The sequence below is a fragment of the Paroedura picta genome, chromosome 4 (assembly GCF_049243985.1).
Source record: "Paroedura picta isolate Pp20150507F chromosome 4, Ppicta_v3.0, whole genome shotgun sequence".
In the NCBI taxonomy this organism is placed as follows: Eukaryota; Metazoa; Chordata; class Lepidosauria; order Squamata; family Gekkonidae; genus Paroedura; species Paroedura picta.
The window spans coordinates 143,720,601-143,736,123 of NC_135372.1; the positions used below are offsets into that span (position 1 = coordinate 143,720,601).

General features: G+C 51.9%; 1 protein-coding gene across 4 annotated transcripts in view; it reads left to right on the plus strand.

The window, feature by feature from the left end:
- The first annotated feature begins 1,203 nt into the window (after positions 1-1,203).
- TPX2 (TPX2 microtubule nucleation factor) overlaps positions 1,204-15,523 on the plus strand; it is a 36,058-nt gene continuing 21,738 nt past the window's right edge. For all 4 annotated transcript variants that reach the window (XM_077336047.1, XM_077336048.1, XM_077336049.1 and 1 more), the window contains exons 1-4: positions 1,204-1,346; positions 13,114-13,260; positions 13,581-13,709; positions 14,730-14,856. In XM_077336047.1, coding sequence (XP_077192162.1) covers positions 13,167-13,260; positions 13,581-13,709; positions 14,730-14,856 — 350 coding nt within the window. In that variant the 5' untranslated portion in view covers positions 1,204-1,346; positions 13,114-13,166. The remainder of the gene's footprint in view (positions 1,347-13,113; positions 13,261-13,580; positions 13,710-14,729; positions 14,857-15,523) is intronic.

Below are 15,523 nucleotides of genomic sequence, written 5' to 3' on the forward strand. Positions count from 1 at the left end.
TCACAGTTCTGGTGGTCTCGCCAGGACTGACCTTGCTTACCGTCTGAGATCTGATGAGATCGGTCTAAGCGGGGCCATGTAGATCAAGGCGGGTGAAGAGAGGCAGTTTGCCATTGACTGTGTAACTACGAGGGTTTCCAGCATTTTGTTGGGATATATCTGGGGATTTGGAGAAGGAGCCTGAATCTGGCAGAATTTGGGGAGGGGACAGACCTGGCAGGGCTAATGACCGCTTTCAGCTTCCCGAGTAGCCGTTTTCTCCAGGGGAACTGTTCTCCTTTGTTTGGAACAACAAAAACGGAGTCCAGTCAGGCACCTTTAAGGCCAACCAAGATTTGTTCAAGGCGGGAGCTTTCAAGTGCAGGCTCTCTTCCTCAGATGAATGAACAACCATCATAACTGTGTAGAGATAAGGGGAAAGCAAATTATGGTATGTTAGTGAACTGTGTCATATCCCAATTAAGCCATATGATGCCAGATGATAATTCTTTGCTAAAACAGCTCATCAGTCCTTTTGAGTTCAGATCTCCTTGGTTTGGAGATCACTTGTAATTCCAGGAGCTCTCCAGGCCCCACCTGGAGGCTGGCAACTAGCCAGTCCACTGTCCAAAGCACACGGCGAAGCTACTAGCGCCTTATCTGTCTTCGGACTGTTTGGCCACAGTGATCCATTCAACAGTTACCTCCAGATTAGATTTTTGTAACAGGGGTAGTCAAACTGCGGCCCTCCAGATGTCAATGGACTACAATTTCCATGAGCCCCTGCCAGTGTTCACTGACAGGGGCTCATGGGAATTGTAGTCCATGGACATCTTGAGGGACGCTGTTTGATAACCCCTAATCTAGGATATGAATGGATCATTAGGCCCACAGAGGTGGCCAAAGGTGGCTCTCCAGATGTCCATGGACTACAGTTCCCATGAGGCCCTGGGTCTCGTGGACAGCCATCTGGCGACGCTCCGCTTGGCCACCCTGCAAAAGCCATCCAATGACCGGCCACGATCCCACCCACTCCTCCCCGGAGTCCGCTTCCGGCGTCGGTAAGTACTGAACGGAATCCCTAGCCGCGCTTCCGGCCGCCCCTAGCGAGAACTACGCTTCCCATGAGCCTCTGCGGCCACGGAGGGGGCGGGACCGGAGTCGATTCCCCGGCGACGGCTTCGGGTAGAGAGAGGGCGGGGCGAGCGCGGGCCTGGGATTCCTCCCGGCCAATCGGAGCACGCCGTGGGGGCGGGGGGCGCGCGGCGATTGGCCAGTTTGGAAGCGGAGCAGGCGTTTGAAATTGGGCAACGGCGGCTGAGGGGCGAGCGGCGGCGGTGGCGAGGCGCGAGAGGGTCGGCGGCCAGGTACGGAGGGAGGGGGCGGTAAGGCCTGTGTCCCCGGGGGGGGGGATAAGATGCTTTTTGGGAGGAGGGGGTGATACGGGGGGGGTGATACGGGGGGGGGAGAAGAAGACTGAGTCTCCCTTTGTGTAATTTTAGGGCCAGTAAAGCAGCCCAGCTCCTCCCCCCCTTTCCTTCTGCCAAGCCCAGTTCTGACTGGGGGGGAAATAATATTAATAAAAAATAGACACACAAACACATACATGCATATATGTATGTATGTATATATGTATGTGTATATATATATATATATATATCTGTGTATATCTGTGTATATATATATCTATGTGTATATATATATATATCTATATATATATATATATCTGTGTGTGTGTGTGTGTATATATATGTATATGTATATATATATATATATATATATTCCATAATTCCCCTGGGCCTGCATTTCCTTGAGGCCGACTGGCCCATAACCTCTACAGGTCCCCCTCCCCCCCAAGGCTGAGAGGTCGAACCTACCAAGGGAGTGTCAAAGTTATTGTTGCCGAAATACTGTTCTAGTTCTAGTTGGTATTTTATCGTTGTTATAGTGATACTGATGATGATGCTGTTCCATGTAAATGTTCTGAAATGTTTTCTGTAAACCGGCCAGAACCTTAGGGAAGAGCGGTATAAAAATCTAAATAAATGAACAAATAAATAATATACATACATACATATAGTCCTAAATTATTTCCATGCCTCGTGTCTCACCCAAGGCAGTGGCTATGAGAACATTTTGGACATCCAAAAGCACTTAAAAGACCAATTATATCTGAACTGGTTAAAGCTATTATTAGAGAATACATAAAAATGCAAACGTGTCCCGCTCCGTGCCCCCCCCCTGCTGTTTTAAGCTTTAGTTGTGGAAAAGGCTGGCAGGGCAGTCAACAACAAAATGAAATGTGCAATATTATAATCACATTGTTAAGAGTGACAAAGTGATTTTATGCACTTGGGAAGATGGGGAGTGGGTGGGCAGGAAGGGATGGGCCAGTGTTGGTCTCCTGTGGCCCCTCCTTGCAGACCCAGGGAATTGCTGATCACCATTTTGGAATGGGAGGTGAATTTCCTCCAGGCCAGGCTGGATTCTGGGGATTTTTGGTGCAGGGGGGGGGATGACTTGGGCATGAAATTGGGGTCACTGTGGGTGGGCAGGTCGTTGTGAGTTCCTGCATTGTGCAAGGAGTTGGATTAGATGACCCTTCCAGCTCTAGGATTCCATGATACACTGGCGATTTATTGATTTGTTAGGTTTTTAAACTGCCATCCCAGCAAGCTGGCTCAGGGTGGTATACGAGATTAAAACAATAACATTTCAAATTCATTTAAATAAATAACTGCAGGTTTAAAACCCACAACACCTTTTGGGTCCCTTCATCCTTCTTCAGAAGCACGGAAGCAAACTTCCTCAAGCTACACATGTAGGCTGGGTGGGGTGGGGGCGGGGTTTAATTTATTTAATTTATTTATTGGTGTGATTTATATGCGGCCCCTCACTGCAGCATGGACATCTGCAGGGCTGCAGTTTGACTACCCCTGGATTAAGCTTTCATGTGCATGCCTATTTCTTCCAATAGCACTTCCTTAGGTGTCTCACCCAACTTCTGGGGAGGTTTTTAAAAATAAAAATCTTCCTTCATCGGATACAAGACGCTGTGCTAGGTAGACCCGCAGTCTGTCCCCGAGGGCTTGTGTTCTACCTCTTTAGCTTGTTTTAGAGCAGGGGTGGCCTAGCTGTGGCTGTCCAGATGTCCAAGGACTACAATTCCCATGAGCTCATGGGAAATTGTAGGACATCTGGGCAGCCACAGCTTGGCCACCCCTGCTTCAGATTGCGTTGAGCATCAACCTCTCAGGGTCGTTGGGAAGATGAGGTGGAGAAGAGGAGAATGATGTGAACTGCTTGGGGTCCCATTAGGGGAGAAAAGAGACTTCTGCAGAAAATGTCCCATTTTCGAAGGATCCACCAGCTTGGTGTAATGCTTAGGGGCGCGGACTCTGATGAGCCGGGTTTGATTCACCACTCCCCCACAAGCAGCCAGCTTGCGTGACCTTGGGCTAGTCACAGCCCTGACAAAGCGGTTCTCACAGCAGTTCTCTCAGAGCTCTCTCAACTTCACCTCCCTCACAGGGTGTCTATCGTGGAGAGAGGAAAGGGAAGGCACTTGTAAGCCGCCTTGAGGCTCTTGGTAGAAAAAAAGCAGTATACAAGCACCAGCTCTTTTTCTCTTCTTTATGACAGTAGCAGTGAGTGGGGGTTTCCTCTGTAAAGACGTTCCAGAGGGGAACTGAATTCGTCTTCTGCACCTAAATGTGCAACTTGCTTGACATCTGAATGGTGGGGTCGGGGCTCAGGGAATCCTTGGTCACATAAGATGCTCCCATCTTTGTGATGCCTTCAGGCTTGGTGGCGAGGTCCTCCTGGGCAGAATGGAAATAGCCAACGACTTGGCTGGCTCTGCCCCAAATATACTGACATGTGACCTGAAGTTTTTAACATCCCAGATACATCATTAGCTGCATACTTGGAAATGAGCTCCATTCAGCCGATGAGGCACAGAGATGCTCACCGCCTCGGGTCCTTTAGGCAGATGGTGGGCCCTCTTCAGGAAACACAAACATAATGGCATCTGCTGTTTATGCATCGGGAAGAAATGTTTTTTCGATAACCATCATGTTCTCTGTCCAGGGACCGTGCTTTAATTTCCTCCCCGCCCACAGTAAAAATCCCATTTAGCAGCCCCTTTCTGTGCATGCCGAGCCAGAGTCCCCGGGGGACGTGGTTCTGGGCGGTCTGGGTTCTAAATCTGTTTGCGAGATTTTCGTTTTTTGTCTGGCAGCGTAACGGCTTTGTCATAAAACGTCGTGGGAAGCAGAGATGCGAAGGCTGATTAAAAACTGGGGAAGTTCAGAAAATGTTCTTTCAAGAATTCTCCCCCCCCCCAATCTTTCCAGTGGAAACACTTGGAAATCTTGTGAAGTATTTAAAAAACCTCCCTGTGCTTAATTCTGGGGAGAAATGGGCTATGATGTTTCCCAATGTGGCCATTTTCTCAAGTCAAACTGATGCCCAGAATTAAGCCTGGTTGGTCTGAAAGATGCCCCTGGACTCAAACTCTGCTCAAGTCTTGGGTGTGCAGCCAATTTTTCTTATAGGAAATGAAGGCAGTTCTACTTTTGTATCACAGAAATGTGCCAAATAGGATAACCACATATGAAAAAGAGTTGGGTTTTATACCCTGCTTTTCATTGCCTGAAGGAGTCTCAAAGTGGCTTACAATCACCTTCCCATTGCCTCTCCACAACAGATACCTTGCGAGGTAGATCAGGTTGAGAGAGCTCTGAGAGAACAGATTCTAACAGGAGTGTGACTTGGCCAAGGTCACCCAGCTGGCAGCATGGGGAGGACGAGGGGGGAATCAAAGGAGGCTCGCCAGATTAGTGGCTGTCTCTCTTAACCAATGTACCAAGCTGGGTAATTCATTTATAAATACAGCATTTAGCTTTGTTAAATCAGCAAAAGGAGGTTAATTTTTGTTGGGAACAGTAATTATTACAAAAATTACAAACTTTTCCCCTTGTCCTGTTTTCAGAGGAACTGAGCTCTGTAGTCCAAAGAAATCTCCAGGCACCACCTGGAAGTTGGCCATCCTACATATGATCTGAGGACCCATCACAACCATGGAAGTGTGGTCCTTGCTAGATGGGGGGGGGGGGCTAATGGGGAGAGGATTTTGCAACTATTAGAGAGAGAGAGAGAGAAGCCAGCAAATTACCATCAGTTTTGTGAGTCCCCTGGAGGGGGCAGGATAGCCCTCTCTCCAGGATGGGTTAGGGCAGGGGGCCTGCCTCTCTTCCTTCTGGTTGACTTGCAGGCTTGTAAATAAAAGTGCCGATTACACAAGCACCGTCCTAGAATGTCTCCCTGCTCAGAAGTGGGCGGAGCATCACAGCGTCATGACCATTGCGCACGGCAAATCCCCCTCCCCCCCTTGCCCCACATGGGAGTAGTTTCCTCCGGGGCGAGCGGGGGCAAGTTGCCCCAGCAGTTGGAGGCCCAGCCTTCCGGGCCCCTTCAAGTCTTCCTCCTGGCCCGTCTTTGCACCGCATTCGGACCCTACCGAAATCCTGTTGCAGTCCCTTTAACACCTATTTTTAGCCTGTCCCATCTTGATGTCTCTGAGAGCTTGCAGGGTCTGGATTACAGGGCATGCAATGTCAGGGGCATTTATTTTTGGCTTGCTGGGGAAGGGAGACACGGTCCTCTGCTGGGACGGGTGGGCCAGAAGCCTGGGGAATCCTGGCCCCACGTCTGCCTCCCTCATTAGGCCCTGTCCTCATTCCGCACCCCTCTTGATGGAGACACAGAATTAGCTGCGATGCCATCGGGACTTCCTGTCTGACCCACAAGGGCTGGCATCTCAGCCTCAGGGCAGGGGTTCCCCCAGGTGGTCTGCCCCAACGGGGAGAGCGAAGTCTTCGTATTGGGAGGAGGCAGGATCGACTAGGCCTGTAACTCAGTGAGTTGTTGACGCATTCCTCAGGTCTCTTTAGCAGAGGAAGGCTGCTAGCCAGAGACGCGAAGACAATGTTGCCAGAGTTTAAATACGCAAGGGAGTTGAGCACCGGCTCTTTAACGAACAAACAGCTCCATTGAGAATGGAAGCAACTTTGTGAAGGAAGAGCCCTAGAAGTCTTAAATGCGTGCACGTGCTTCGTCTGAAGGCAAATTGGGAGGAAGTGCGCTCAGAGGAGCCAATCACAACACAGCAGGAGATTCTTTGGGAAGTAACTAGGAAGGGTCTAATTTAACTATGCTAAATGCACAGCTCTTCTGATGCCCCCTGCAGGACACTCTTTGTATTCTCCTCAACTATGCACCCTGCAGATCTTGGAGTTTCCAACGGATCACGGGGTACCGCGGGCGGGAGGGTGACTCTTCTTTAGAACAACGGAGCAGTTTGAAAGGTTGAGAAGCCAGCCTTTGTGAAAACAAATTTAAAATGTGTTACTTGGCGGCTCTTTGACTGCCCCCTCCCCTGCAGCTCTTCGGAGCGCCATTTGCCCCACAATTCAGGAAAGTGGGCAGGGTCCTGGCCTGGTGGGGCGTGCGGTGGGCAGGAGACAGCGGCTGCCAGTGAGGGGGCCAGCTGCAAACCTCCCTGAGATGCAGTCCTTGGGCCAAGGGTGGGCCACAGCGTGGCCGGTCTGGTTCATGGTGGATTCTCATGCGCTTGAAACGGCTCCTGATGAAGGTGAAGGCAGAAAGTACCGAAGAAGGAAGATTGCAGCTGGACATCAGGAAGAGAAGCACCATGACTGCTGGGGAATCGCACGACTGGAAGGTTGAGGAGAAAAACTGAAATTGTTCAGGATCGTCTGATCCAGGGGCAGTCAAACTGCGGCCCTCCAGATGTCCATGGACTACAATTCCCAGGAGCCCCTGCCAGCATTCGCTGGCAGGGGCTCCTGGGAACTGTAGTCCATGGACATCTGGAGGGCCGCAGTTTGACTACCCCTGGTCTAATCCTTTACTTAGGAGGAGACTGAGGAGGAGGCTTGGGCAGGAGGTAGAAGAGATTCTGAAATGTCAGGACCAATTGGGTTCTCGAACCGATGAAGCCTGAGCAGGGTCGGTTTGTTGGCCTCCGCCGGAAGCCTGGCGGAAGAGCTCCGTCTTGCAGGCCCCGCGGAACTGTGCTACTTCCATTTGAGCCTTGATGTTCTCAGCGAGCTCATTCCCCCAGGCAGGGCTCCTTTTGGGACGGGACTGCCCGGCGGTTTGCAGTTGTGGAATGAAGCACCCTACGGGCAATGCATTCAGATAGGTGGTCCTTTAGTTCAAAAGCTTTGCACAGGTTTTTCATGAATGTGTCTTTTCCCCCCATGTCTTTTTCCGTTCCCTTACGGCTAAAGTAAAAACTCCCAGAAAGGTTTTCCAGTCCGGCATGTGTCTGGATAACTCTTGCTAGGCAAGGGCCCCTTGGCCCAGGGCCCACCCCGCCTTGAGAAAGACTTCGCATTCCCCCTCCTGCCAAGTAGGAGAAAGTGCGCGCAGCCCAGCTTCAGGTGAAAACATGGAAACAGGTGCACAGTTTCTAGCTGCGCTGAGCTGTCTGGTAAGGGGTGTTCTCCAAAAGCTGCCCTCGGGACTCGGCATGACCCTGTGTTGCAAGTGTTGGGGGGGGTTATTTATTATTATTATATTTCTCTGCCATTGCGTCCTGGTCCCACACGCGTTTGCATGGATGCAAGCTGGGTGGCATTAGTGAGGTCTGTATCCAAACCAGTGTTGGCTCTCGGGTCTGCTTAAGCTTCAGAGCCAACGAAATGATTTTTTAGCCATTTTCGTCATTGCATACCTGGTTGCAGCCAGGAAAAGGAAAAGGTCCAGAATAGGGATGTGCGCCTCGGTTTGGTTTGGCCACCTCGACGATCACCGAAGCCCAATGCAGCATTCAGGCGGCAGCTGCTGCCCCTCCTCTCCGTGCTCTGACACTGGCCTCCTACCCACTGTCTCAGACTCTGGTGATTGCCAAGGTGGCCGAACCAAACCGAGGCGCACATCCCTACCCAGAAGCATGCATCCCTGAATTTCTTCCAAAATGCCCCTTAACTCAAGCCTGTGGCAACAAGGCTGAAGCGCTGGGATGGCAGGCAAATTCCTCCCGAGAAACCTCCCGATGAAACACCTGTTCCATCATCTCTGTCCTCATAACCTGCTGGAGGTAAACTCTCCAAGCTGGCTGTGCTTCTGCAGGGGCTTGCAACTGCCTCATGGGGGAGAGGCCATGGCTCAGGCGCACAGCAGAATCTCCCAGCTCCAGTCCCCGAATCTCCAGTTGGTGGGCAGTAGGGGATGTGAGAGACCCCGGAGAGCGGCTGCTGGTCTGAGTAGACAGTCCTGGACTTGATGGACCCAGCAGGTGATTGGGGAAGGTGCTTGGCAGGCAGGAGGCCCCAGCTTCGATCCCCGGCATCTCCAGAAGAAAGGGGGAGTAGGTAGGACGTGATGTGAAAGACCCCTGCCTGAGACCCTGGAGGGCCACTTCTGGTCTGAGTAGACAGTGCTGACCCCAATGGATCAAGGACTTGGTTCCAGATGAAACCGTTTCATGTTTAGGGCCCACAGGTGAGAAGGAGGAGCCTCTGCCTGGCATGCAGGAAGTCCCAGGTTCAATCCTCGGCATCTACACCAAAAAGGACCAGGCAGGGGGTGCTGTGAAAGACCCCTGCCTGAGACGGACTGATTCAAAATCAGGCCTGATTGAGGTTTCTTGCCTGGAGTCGTTCCTGTGAGTGGAGGGATGGTCATAGACATTGGTGCGGCTTTTGCAGGGGGGTTTTCTGACTCGGCCTTAAATAATTTACAATTTGCTGGCGTTATTATTTAATGTTGGCAGAAGCAGGCAGAGATCCCCCCCTAGCAGCCCTGGTGTTTATGCGTGCCTCATCTCCCGCATTTAGCCCGTCTGACATGATGGATTTGTGTCACAACCGCCTGGATAACTGCAGATAAACAGGCTATATTTATATATGTGGGGTGGAAATTTTTCCACCCCAAATCTCCTCTAACTGGCTTGGGGGGCGCGGGGGGGGGGAGGCTCATGATCTTCCGGCATCTCATGTCGCTCTGCATCTGATCCTCGTAACCGGAGATGCTGAGGATTGAACCTGGGAGCTGCTGCGTGCCAAGCAGGTGCTCTGCCCCAAGGGTCATGGTGCTTTCCTCTGCGACTAATGCTTAGAAGGGCTACCGAGCCCTCGGAATGCTTCAGGTGTTTCCGTTGTGCTCTGCACAACAACACTGTCAGGTAGGTTATCTCAGCATCACAGATTAAGGGGACCCGAGAGAGAGAGAGGAGTTTGTTGCAGGGCTACCTGGTGAGGCTGCACCTGGCGTGAGGTCTGGGCTGGGGGCTTCCTGAATTGCAGCTGAGTCTTGTACCTACTCTGCTTCATCATAAGAGTGCTGTGCAGTGGCTGCACCACGTCCAGCCATCCCGTTCTACAATAGGATTTCTACTCGGGCTTGTGACCCGACCTCCTGAGGATAGAACCGAGGGCTTCACAAGCAGCTGGGTCAGGCTAGTGGGCCATCCACTTCCACACCCCATCATGCAAAGTGGACAACCAGTTCTTCTGTGGGGACGAAATCAGGCCGAGGCCTTCATGAGAACCTCAGAAGCGTCCTCACCCAGTGGCCAGCCAGTTCCTCTGGAGAGCTGACAACAGGGCAGAGAGGCTGAAGTCTTGCCCCGGAGGGATGGACCAGAAACAATGGGATGAAATTAAGAAATTCTGCCTAAACATCCGGAAGATGTTCCTGACAGGGAGAGCGGTTCCTCAGTGGAACAGGCTTCCTCGGGAGGTGGTGGGTTCTCCATCTTTGGAGATTTTTAAACAGAGGCTAGATAGCCATCTGATGGAGAAGCTGATTCTGTGAAGGCTCAAGGGGGTGGCAGGTGACAGTGGATGAGCGAGAGGGTTGTGAGTGTCCTACATAGTGCAGGGGGTTGGACTAGATGACCCAGGAGGGCCCTTCCAACTCTTATTCTATGATTCTTCACAAAAACAAGAGCTGTGCTAGATCAGAATCCAACCATTCCTGTTCGCAGGATGGAACGGGCAGGCTCTTTCCAGGGGGTCGCCACTGGCCGGTGTAGTCTCTGTGGGTCTCGCTGCCTTCCCAGCTCCTGATAACAAAACAGCCGCGGTCGCTCAGCTTCCGCGCAGAGGGTTAAGCATTTGCTCCCAGCGTTCCTGAAATGCGATGCCCGCCCCTCCTGCTTTGGCAGCTTGACGTGTTGGGCAAAGTGGGCACCAAGAATGTCTCTGACGCACTTCATTTGGAAAGAAAACGCAAGTTAGTAGTGTTGACAGAAACACGATCCTGATTAAAAGGGGTGAGAGGCTATCCGGTTCCGTCCTGCTTTCTGCCTCCGGTTTTGGGGGCTGTCACTTACTTCCTGCCCCCTTAGCCCCCTCCCCTTTAGAAGGCCGCTTTCTCATTCCTGTCCTCCCGCTCTTGAAGGCCTCCTTTCCCAGGTAGCAGCACCTTTCTTGCCCCCCCCGCCCCCCCAGCCTGCCTGTCTTGAATTCCCTTTGGCATGTGGGGACGTGGCCACGGTCCACCTCTTGGCAAGGGAAGGCCCGGGGTTATAAATTACAGTGGCACCTGCTAATGGTGCGGTGATTTATATCCGGGCAGGCGTCCCAGTTGTGAGCCAGCAAAGCCAGCTTCCCCCAAGCTCCCAAACCAGCGGTCCTCTCAGCCTCTGTGTGCAGGGCTGCCTCATCCGGCTTTGCCCTCCTCCGGAGGAGAGGCTGCCGGTGGCCACCAAGGTCGGCTAGAGAGCATGGCGTGGCTTTTGCAGAAGATCCTAGAATCATAGAGTTGGGAGGGGCCATTCAGGCCATCTAGTCCAACCCCCTGCTCAACGCAGGATCATCCCTAAGCATCCTAAAGCACCCAAGAAAAGTGTGTATCCAACCTTTGCTTGAAGACTGCCAGTGAGGGGGAGCTCACCACCTCCTTAGGCAGCCTATTCCACTGCTGAACTACTCTGACTGTGGAAAACTTTTTCCTGATATCTAGCCTCTATCGTTGTACTTGAAGTTTAAACCCATTACTGCGTGTCCTCTCCTCTGCAGCCAGCAGAAACAGCATCCTGCCCTCCTCCAAGTGACAACCTTTCAAATACTTAAAGAGGGCTATCATGTCCCCTCTCCACCTCCTTTTCTCCACGCTGAACAGTCCCAAGTACCTCAACCTATCTTCATAGGGCTTGGTCCCTTGGCCCCAGATCATACACAGTTTACTCTGCCTGCGTTGTGGAAAAGAGGTGTGGCAGGCCGATGGATCTGAAAAGCAACCCTGGCGCCTTCTCAATTCAGGGATCTTGCCAGAAAAGGAGACTCCACTCAGTGCTGGCTTACTATGGCAGTTGTGGCCATTTCCTGCCTTCTGCAGGGGGTGGGACTAGATGACCTTCGAGATCCCCTTCCAACTCTGTGATTCTGTGAGAAGTTGCTAGTTCTTGTGGAGGGGTCTGGGTAGAAGTCAAGTTCTGAACGCCAGAGCCAGTTCCACAGGGCCTATAAAACGGAGCTCTACCACCACGTGTTTGGTTAAAGCCAGGAGGCGAAACATCAGTTGAGTCCTTCCTCTGAATCCCTCCATTGGGGCGTGGGAGGTGCGTGCAAGACCATCAAGTCCCAGGGGGGAAATGGAGGGAGGGCGGAGAAGGTGGCAGGACTTTAATTGTATTTTATCCAATCCAATAAATATATATGTATAATAAATAAAAGACCTCGGCCTCCCTGCCCTGTGGCTGGCCCTGCAGAGGAACTGGTTGGCCACCATGTGAGACGGGAGGCTGGACTGGAGGGACCCTCCCTGGCCTGACCCAGCAGGGCTCTCCTGATGTTCTCATAAAGGCCTCGGCCTCTCTGCCCTGTGGCTGGTCCTCCAGAGGAACTGGCTATCCTCTGGGTTGGCCTAGAGGGACCCCTGGTCTGATCCAGCAGGGCATTTCTTATGCTTCACTTTGGAGACGGTGCAGCCTAAAACACGGTTTCCCTTGGGTATTTTCCTTATCTGCATGGCTTCTAATAGAAAAAAGCAGAGAAGGAGAGCCCTGCTGGATCAGGCCATTGGTCCATCTAGCCCAGCATCTCATCTTACCCTGTGGCCCACCAATTCCTCTGGAGGTCCAACAACAGGGCGGAGAGACTGAGGCTTTCCCTTGACGTTGCCTCCTGCCCTGGCTTGCTACGTCTAATCCGTAGTTTGAAGCTGCCTTCTGAATCAGCCCACCAGTCCATTCAGGTCAGTATCGCCTCCAGGGTCTCGGGTCTTTCATATCACCTGCTACCTGGTCCCTTTAACAGGAGTCCCTGCAGGTTGAAGCTGGGATCTTCTGCATGTCGATCAGATGTATTCTGTCGCTGAGCCGTTCCCTGATCTGTGTTGAGAGGATGTAGCTAAAGTGAAATTCTGGCTAGGGACCTCTCTGCTCGCTGTCACCAACCCGGCTCTTCTCTCTGGGGATTTTGAACCACTCTGCCTTCATAACTTTTCCTTTTCAAGGGAGTCCTGAATGGCCCTCGCCTCCTGTCGGGAGTGTGGGCGTGTCGGTCTCCCTGCCGGATCTTAAACTGCTTAATGCAGGGGTAGTCAAACTGCGGCCCTCCAGATGTCCATGGACTACAATTCCCAGGAGCCCCCTGCCAGCATTCGCTGGCAGGGGCTCCTGGGAATTGTAGTCCATGGACATCTGGAGGGCCGCAGTTTGACTACCCCTGGCTTAATGTATTTATTTATTTTTTAGATTTATATACCGCCCTCCCCGAAAGCTCAGGGCGGTTTACATTGAACTAATCAACAATACATGAAACAGTCTTCGTTAAAAACGTATAGTAATTAATAACAGTATAACAATATAACAGTATAACAATATAATAAATAGTATAACGATTCAACATTGCAATACCACAACAGGTCCAGAGCGCTCTGGTGGATTTCTGGGAGGAAGGGGGGGGGCGGGGGCCCTTCATTCGATGTTGGTTGTGCCTGGTCTCAACCAAATGCCTGGCGGAAGAGCTCCTTTTTGCAGGCCCTGCGGAACTGTTTAAGCTCCGTCAGGGCCCCGATCTCCTCCGGGAGCTCATAATAAACAAAACAAAATCCGGCTTGCCTGTAGTCGCTCACCTGCTCGCCATCTTGTTCCAGGTGCTCACGCCAAGGCTCCTAGAGACGGGCCTGCTCCCACAGTCGAGGCCAAAATGTCTCAGGATACGTATTCGTACGATGTCCCGGATACTTGCCGGAACTTCAGGGAGCTAAGGGAGGACGAGGATGGTGTCGATGCCTGGTTTGGTAAGTCCTGGGGGCTCTTTTCCTTCTAGGGAGGGGGGTTAAAGCAGGGGTCTCCGTGGGCTACCTGGCATTTGCCTGTGCCATTCCTGGGGCGCTGCCTTCCTGGCCATGCCGTTCCAGGGTGTGGGGAAGAAGGGAAAGGTGTTTGCACGCTGGTTTGGGACACCTTCGGGTGGTGAAAAGCAGGGGAGAAAAGGTTACAGCAGCGTCCATTTAAAGCTCCACGTTAATCAAAACCGCGAAATGAACGGCAGAGCACCATGATAACACCAGGGGCGGCAGAGCTTTGCCTGGGCTTGGCATTCAACTCCTTTTTGCAGATCACCAAGCGGATCTGTTGAGCACCCCCCGCTCCGAGGCGGCCGTGACGACGGCGGGCATCTTCCCCAAAGCAGCCCCGTCCAGGGCGAATGTTCCACGAGCAGTCGTCTCACCGATGATCAAATGCAGTAAGTTCCCGCCGTTCAGCGAAGCGGCCCCCTCCCTCCTAGCTGCTGCTGCTGCGGCTTCCCGGAGATGGGCATAAGCTTGTGCGATTCGGCCGCTCGTCCCCTCTGGGTGCAGCCAGCGCCGCGCCATGGGCGGTGCCGGCAGCGGCGTGACAGTGGGTGCAACCACGCAGGCGCGGAATTCTGCGCCTGCGAAGTTGCACCCGCTGTCACGCTGCTGCTGGCACCGCCCGTGGCGCGGCGCTGGCTGCGCCCAGAGGGGACGAGCGGCCGAATCGCACAATCGCAAATCGGCCGAATCGCACAAGCCTAGATGGCCATTGCCTCTTCTCTCCTCTGTGTGAGCGGCCTTTTTGGATCGCGAATCAGCGTGGCCTGGGCAGGGTGAGGAGGCGCCCGCGATACACCCTGCATACTACACAGAGCATATTCCTGACCAACCCTCTCCTTCTGGTGCTTGCTTGTAACGAGATGTCAGAAATAAGAGTCAAAGTGGCTTTTTATTCTAATCAAAACATAGTTCCTTAGTCTATCCAAGAAGTACTCTATAAATCAGGGGTGGCCAAGCTGTGGCTCTCCAGAGATCCATGGACTACAATTCCCATGAGCCCCTGCTAGCTTGATGGCCTGTAGACATCTGGAGAGCCACAGTTTGGCCCACCCTGCTTAAACCATTTCCCCAGTGTTTCGTTGTAGGTCAAAGGTAACATAGCCAGCAGTGTTTCTCAATAAACAGAACAAAGAGAGTTCAGGTTTTGGTCTCCAGTATGGAACTAAATCCCATTTCCAAGAACTGTATGATCCACCAGAAGGTTGCAGTCATTATCTGCGTGAAGTCAGGATTCTCGGTTTCAGAGCATGCTCTTCGACACGGACGGCTTTAAAAGGGGATTAGACAGGTTCATGAAGGAGAAGTTTCTTCTTTGCAGTACCTTTTGGCAGGTTCTCTCTCTTCCGGGGGGTTTACCATACGAGCCTGCTTTTGTCTTGACATCTGTTGTGTGTGTTTTTTTTCTTTAGATGAGGCTCCCAACGAAAATCGTGCGCCTGAAGGGGCATACGAGGTGCGGCCAAACCTGGTTGCTTCCATAGAGGAGTGGCAGGGCAAGTCCAACAACGCCGGGGCTCCTAAGAGGTCTGCAGGAAGGTAGGGATGCTTGTTATTATTACATTTTATTGATTACCACCCTATCTTAGAATCACAGAATCATAGAGTTGGAAGGGGCCATACAGGCCATCTAGTCCAACCCCCTGCTCAACGCAGGATCAGCCCTAAGCATCCTAAAGCATCCAAGAAAAGTGTGTATCCAACCTTTGCTTGAAGACTGCCAGTGAGGAGGAGTTCACCACCTCCTTAGGCAGCCTATTCCACTGCTGAACTACTCATCCTCGTCGCTCTCCTCTGTACCCTTTCAATTTTATCTACGTCCTTCTTGAAGTGAGGCCTCCAGAACTGCACACAGTACTCTGGGTGTGGTCTGACCAGTGCCGTATACAATGGGACTATGACATCTTGTGAGGCTCAGATATATAGAATAAAATAAAACGTAACATTTGTATAACAATAGAAACATAAATACATCTGTCATCCCCCAGGGTGGTCTTTCCCATCCTCCAGAAACAGCCCACAGAGGGTGTCCTCCTTATCCGACCCCTCCAGACCTCCCTGCTTAAGCCTCAGGCGCATATAAAGAAGAAATTATACCATGTCAAGTACAATAAACGTAAGACAAACAACGGTTGACTAAGATTTTTTTTTTGTCAATGAAGTACTTAGTTTTCAAGATGATATTGCTTGTTGAATAAATGTTTTG